The sequence below is a fragment of the Onychostruthus taczanowskii genome, unplaced genomic scaffold, assembly GCF_017590055.1.
Source record: "Onychostruthus taczanowskii isolate IOZ18803 unplaced genomic scaffold, ASM1759005v1 scaffold45, whole genome shotgun sequence".
Lineage (NCBI taxonomy): Eukaryota > Metazoa > Chordata > Aves > Passeriformes > Passeridae > Onychostruthus > Onychostruthus taczanowskii.
Window position 1 is genome coordinate 7055407 of NW_024502014.1, and position 6437 is coordinate 7061843.

At 40.6% G+C, this 6437-nt stretch overlaps 1 protein-coding gene across 4 annotated transcripts in view; it reads left to right on the forward strand.

Annotated features, from left to right (window-relative positions):
* LIMS2 (LIM zinc finger domain containing 2) overlaps nucleotides 1-6437 on the forward strand; it is a 40260-nt gene that overhangs the window by 28221 nt on the left and 5602 nt on the right. For 3 of the 4 annotated variants that reach the window (XM_041414537.1, XM_041414538.1, XM_041414539.1), the window contains exons 7-10: nucleotides 702-794; nucleotides 1681-1729; nucleotides 1916-1991; nucleotides 2799-5558. In XM_041414537.1, the coding sequence (XP_041270471.1) occupies nucleotides 702-794; nucleotides 1681-1729; nucleotides 1916-1991; nucleotides 2799-2946 (366 nt within the window). In that variant the 3' untranslated portion in view covers nucleotides 2947-5558. Of the gene's footprint in view, nucleotides 1-701; nucleotides 795-1680; nucleotides 1730-1915; nucleotides 1992-2798; nucleotides 5559-6437 lie in introns of those variants that run through there. The other variant, XM_041414536.1, reaches the window with a different exon arrangement.

Here is a 6437-nt window from a genome sequence, read left to right on the forward strand (position 1 = left end):
GTTACCAGGCACATAAGTGTTGGAAATTTTACTGGAAGCTGAGCAGTTCTTGCTTTTTAAGCCTTTTCAGTTCATTGTTTCTATAACTTTCATCACAGCTTGCTCTGAAGCTTTTTAGTCATCTTTGTTCCAATCATTTATGCCTTCTAGGGCTCAGCCTGAGAGAGATGGTGCTGCTTGTTTGAGGTGTAGTCATACTAACTATGTTTATGTTCCTGCTTCTCTTCCCTGGAACAAGCAAGATAATAGTCCACAAGTCTGTCAGGATAGACACAAGATGATTGCCCTTTGAGCGGGTCTTTCACCTATCGTTAATGCAACTCTTAATTCCTATATATAGACTAAATATCTCCTCTTTTTTTGGTTCCATAAAGATTTCTCCTGTCTGTGCTTCGTTAAAGCATTAAGAGGTAACAGCTTTAAATGAAAATAGGTAGATTTAGGTTACAGACTGGGAAGAAATTTTTCCCTGTAAGGCGCTGAGGCCCTGGCACAGGCTGCCCAGAGAAGCTGTGGCTGCCCCATCCCTGAAAGTGTTCAAGGCCAGGTTGGAATCAGAGCCTTAAGGTCCCTTCCAGCCCAAATTGTTCTGTGATGAAGTGTCACGTATTGAGCTAGGATTTATTGCCATATTTTTATCTGGTGATGGGGAAGTTGTTTTGCCTGCCATGGAATGTTGGGGTTTTTTTTTTCTTTTACAGCATTTTGTTTGTGCCAAGTGTGAGAAGCCATTCTTGGGGCACCGACATTATGAAAAAAAAGGGCTGGCCTATTGTGAGACTCATTATAATCAGGTAAGTTCAGCCATCTGTGACGTAGGTACTTGTTGTGTCTGGCAAATCCTTTTTCATGTTTTATATATGCAAAGCTGTGCAGATTTTGCATAATCTGAATTTGTAGATGCAATGAAATATTAAGAAATTAGTCAGATTTAACAGAAAAATAAGAGTTTTTATTGGCAGAAAAGTGATGCTGAAAACAGAATAGAAGTGTGTTGGGGACGCTGACTTTAATTTGTGACATTGACAGAAAATCACTGACCAGGGCTTGAGATTAAAATCCCTGTGATTTTACTTCTAATGTATTTGTGTGGGCTTCTTCCATAATTACTTCTTTCTGTGGGCACGAGGCAACTGTTGTGTTGTCTAAAACATAGAAAGTAGATTAATTAAAAAACAAAACAGAAAAACCAATCAAACCCTGGTTTTTTTCGGTGTGATTCGACTGAATAATGTTTTGGTTTGGTATTTTCTTCTGTCAGATAAATAACTCTCTCATAAGAGGTAAGTGTTGCTGTTCTGACAGTAGCTGTATTTTAGCAATAGTTCTATTTTGGGGTTTGTAGTTGAGCATCAGGAGATGTTTGTCTACACTCAGCATCATACTCTACTCATCCTTTCTTCTCCACAGGACTTTAAGATCCCGTAACAGTGCTAGAGTGTGAGGCATCAACAAAAAAGGTTTTGTAGTGTTTAGTGGTATGAGATCCAAAGGAACGTAGACTATTTGGCAAGTGTATGAGAAGTTATTCAGAAGATTTAAATTGGTATATTTGGGGGCCACTGCTGTATCTGGGAATTCTTTGATTATTAGTATTTAATGTTCACACCAGCTGTGTGATTTGGGGACCATGAGTAGTCAGCCACATGAGTTTGTATTCTTATTTCTTTTTCTGTGCAGCTCTTTGGAGATGTCTGCTACAACTGCAGCCACGTGATAGAGGGAGATGGTAAGATTTGTTCTCTCCTTGCTTTGGGTTGCTGTCCTTGTTTCATTTGTTAGTGCAGCTGTTGCAGTCCCACAGTTGCAAGACAACAGTGTTTGTTTTCACATCTGGCCTTATTTGAATTTGGATATAAATCTGAATTCAAACAATCCATCAGTTTCCTCTTACTTGGTGCTTTTGCTTTTGCAGTGGTATCAGCTCTTAACAAGGCCTGGTGTGTGAATTGCTTCTCCTGCTCCACCTGCAATGTCAAGCTCACACTGAAGTAAGTCAGTGTTTGTATTTTGGGTCATGTGAGACATTTGCCCCTAAGGCAGGGTATCAGCCTGGAGGAGCTGTGAGTCTCTGCCTCTCTGAAGGCCAATATACCTTTTCTCTGTGGGGTCAAGTGCTTATAATTTCACTGATTTCAGCACTGAAAGGGAGCTGACACTCAGCATCCTCTCTGATCTATTTTCCTTCATTAATCTATGCTGTAAGGAAGTTGGGTAAGAGGGGAGCTCATTCAGCAGTACAGACGGAAGGCTCTAAACTTCGAGGAACTGCCTGTCCTGAAAAACATGCAGCCTCCATGTCTCCTAACTGTGGTTGCTCCTCTCAATGACAGTATTTGCTATTGCATAGATTTTAAAACAAAATACTGTTCTATTTACCTCAAGCATCTAGAAGGAGGGACAGAAAAAAAAACAGTCTTACATTTTTCCTTTCTCAGGTTCAAATCCTTATCCTACTCTGCTGGGTTGGCTCCACTGGCCATATGAAGGAGCTCTGATTCATCCCAAAGGGAACCTCTGAAGTGATACTTGTATTCTGCAGTAACAAAATTATTGTTATAGACTGCTACATGTAAATATATAGGAAAATCTTGCTCCTTTTCTACCTAGCAATACAAAAGACCTCAGTTCACTGATAAGAACCCAATCGCTATATTGCATCACCAGATGAGGAAATGAGTGGTTTTATAAATGGCATAGAACCCTTGCAACAGCAGTGATGTAGATGCATGGAGATTTTAATTAGTGAAGCATGTAGTTTGCAAATACCATTTTAATAACTGTTCTTTGTGTTAAAGGAATAAATTTGTGGAGTTTGACATGAAGCCTGTGTGCAAGAAGTGCTATGAGAAATTCCCTCTGGAGCTGAAGAAACGTCTGAAGAAGTTGTCAGAGCTGGCATCCAAGAAGATCCATCCTAAAGCTTTAGATTTAAACTCTGCTTAAAGCAAACAGGTCTGTCAGTCTCCTGACTGCACTCTTAACACAAGCTGCTGCTCACTGCAGCTGTTGATTACAGAAGCAATTACTAAGAAGTGGAACCAAAGATAAGCAGTACCTTCCCCTGCTTCTGGTGCTGTCTCTTGCATCTAGACTGTCCCTTTTCCCAAGCAACTGTCTATTAACACTGGCAGGAAGAGGAGTATGAGTTGTGCTTGAGCAGTGCACAGGCTGATTATTAATTTGCTACTAACATTGCATTTTGCCTTTGTGGAGCTGTACACAATCTTTCCTTCCTCAATTGAGCTGTACTACTCTTTCCACTCGTCTAGTCTAAGGAATTAGGAAAAAGTGGTTAAATATAGGGCTGGAAGAAATGTAAGATTTGCTCTTTCTCAATCAGAGTATCAGAATTTTTCTTACTCTGGCTGAAGCAATTTTTAGGTTTTTAATATCTAGGCAAATAGTCTGAAAGTTGTCATTCTTTACTACATGCAAAAAGTTCTGGTCTTTCTCCAGATTGCTACAGACAATATATGGGTGCCCTATCCCAAATCCCAATCCTTCTTGTTTGTAGATTTACTGGGCAAGCCCAGGATCCAGTAGCTATGGCATCTGTACTGCCCAGTCAGGCCCAGTGTTAAGGCAGCTAAGAAGTTTCCTTTGCTGCTTCTGTGTTCAGTACTAAGGAGATTTCAGCTGTCAAGGCCATGTGAACCTCTTCAGAATGGTTGGGCTCTCCTTAAGGAGAAGGTGGCTATGGGAAACTAAACATTTTATTAGAAATGACACTAATTTTCTCTGTTCTCTACTATTACATGGCTGGTCAACACAAAGCATGTCTTGTCCATTGGCATAGCTGGTATTTATTGAGGCTGTGTGGTTGGAGCATTGATTACTCTTCTGCCTAAGGCAATTGGATAAATAATATAGTACCAATTTAAGCACTTCAGTTTTTCCCATTTTCACTTTATTTGCCAGCCAAGGATATGCTTCTTGGTCATGCTCCAGAAAGCTCAATTACATGAAGGTGTTTCTAATGTTTACAGTTTGTAGCAAATGTGTTATGCAGAAAAAAACCCCATTTTTCTTAAATTTTTTTTCCCGAATAAGAGTCCCATTCATCTTTCTTTTGGAGACTTGAGTTTACTTAAGGAGAGGATCTCAGACATGATGCTAATATCTCAAGCGTATAGTCCTCCTCTGTAATTTTGTCTGTCACCAGTGAGGTTTCACTGGTCCTACTATCTCTGCTATCACAACCCAAGGTGCTGAGAAATTTACTGGTTTTGGATATTCTCAATACTTCTTTAGAGGTGAGCCATCAGCTGTACTGTTCCTGAACCCACCTGCATGATGTATGACCAGTGAGCTGCTGAGTCCCCCAGAGGTGACCCCCATACTTCCTTGTGCTGAAGCTGAGCAACCTGAACATCCCGTTCCATGAACAGTTGTGAGACTGTGCCTGCCCCTTTGCAAGGCTGACAAGCACTGGAAGACTACTGTCCTTTGCATGATTTAAATCTTCCAAAAGTGGCTGGTTTAGTCAGATGAACACAGCAGTTGTGCCTAGACAACACCCTGCAGCCACAGTTGAATTAGGTAGCAAGAAGTTATAGCTTCCCCATTTCTTGTATGTGTGAGCAGCATTTGGACTGGGGCAATAGTCTGCCTTAGAATTGTGTTACCATGCTTGCTGGATCAACACCCATGGAACTGCACCAGTGATGCCAAAGCAGTGGTAGGAAATCCTGGATAAGTGATCAGAATCCCATGTGTGAGACCATCTCTTAGAGCTTCGCTGCCTTTGCTAACTCAGTTTCCATCAGCTGCTGTGCTTTTTTGTTGCCGTAAGTTACCATAATCTTTTAACTGGGTTATGCTGCATCCACTGTAACAATGTTGAGAGGTTGGCCTAATTTTAGCAGTAAACTCTTTCATCTTCTCCTGACCAATTTGCACAGTAGATTCCAGTAACAGTAGCTGCTTGTGTCATTGCATTAGGAGAACATGTGTATTCACTGTTCCTCACCAGCCTTAAAATGGTCTTTGAGTTAAGGGCGCAAAGAACAGCATGTCTTTTGGTGAAGTAGGGTGGCCCTGCAAAGACCCCCATTTACAATCAAACCTGTTGTTTGGCATTTTGTCACAGCATAAGATACTTGAATTCTGACCTAGGTGCAGCTCAGTATGTTATGCAGATTCTTCTCAGCATAAAACATTCCAGTCTGTTCCTGTAATCTCAGTCACAGGCCCTGTCTAATGCTGAATCTGAGCAGCTGTGTATGCCCAGCCTCCTGGGAAGTGGTGGAGGAACACACAGCCACACATTCCTGGTAAATATGGGAGGACTATGTAACTAGCAGCCAATAGGTAATATTCTTTCAGCAGCCACTCACATTCAGCAATGGAAAATGCATGTATGTGAATGGCATTACTGCTGTGCTGCCAGTGAAGATTTAATGTGTGCTTTCACCTTGTCTTGTGTTAGAGACTTGGCAGACCTAGAAAGCTTCAGAGTTCTAAGGAGAGTTGATACCATTCTCTTTGATAAGCTGTTCAGTTCTCTAGGATCTGGAATATGTCCTTATCTTCAGGATGTTTTGCAAAATTAATTGGTGAACAAAATAATTGTAATCCCTGATCTCTGTACTAATGGAGGATGATATTCTCTTACATTATTAATTTTTCACAATAATTGTTCTTATACTTCTGCTGCCCATAGCCTGCAATGTGCAGAGTTACAGTAGTTTATATTACCAACACACCTTTTTTGTGAGAACAGAGTTGAAGGAGTAGGAGAAATAACTATAAATGGCTTAAAAAAATGCATCTTCCTCTACTTCTGTCAGTCTACTTTTTTAAAACCAAGTAGAATATAGTGCAAACTCACAAGATCTCCTTAGTGCCTTGGTAGGCTGACAGGTTGAGTTTTGTTTTAATTAATATAGTCAAGGTGTCAGTAAGAAATACACTGCATGCTTTTTTCCATTGCTGTGAATAGACCTGCTGGCCAAATACTTCCTAAGCATCACCCCACTGGAGAGTAGAGATTTATATGAAGATTGGGCTTGGCTCAGAAATCTGCACCTAATAGAAGATGTCTCATACTATACGTTCATATTTATACCTAATTTGTATTTATACCTAATTAAAATCACTAACACTCACTGAGTACACTTGAAAATGGTTTTGCTTTTAGAAAGCATGGTATGTGAAGCTTGTTTTTATGGGTATGCTAATCACTTGCAGTGTTTCTTTATGGCTCTAATCCTCTCTCCAGATTTGTGTCCTGGTGTTTTTACAGCAGTCTGTGCAGTGCTGGCAAACGCTGCTCAGCCTTTCGTAGAGAGAATTCCTGATGTGGCATGGCTGGTATTAGATGATATGACTAGCATTCTTTCAGAAGTGATTGGTTGGGGAAGGAATAGATTGCAGGCAAGCGTGTAATAAACATGGTTATATTAGCCTGTAAAGCACTGTTAAGTGCTGAGGGT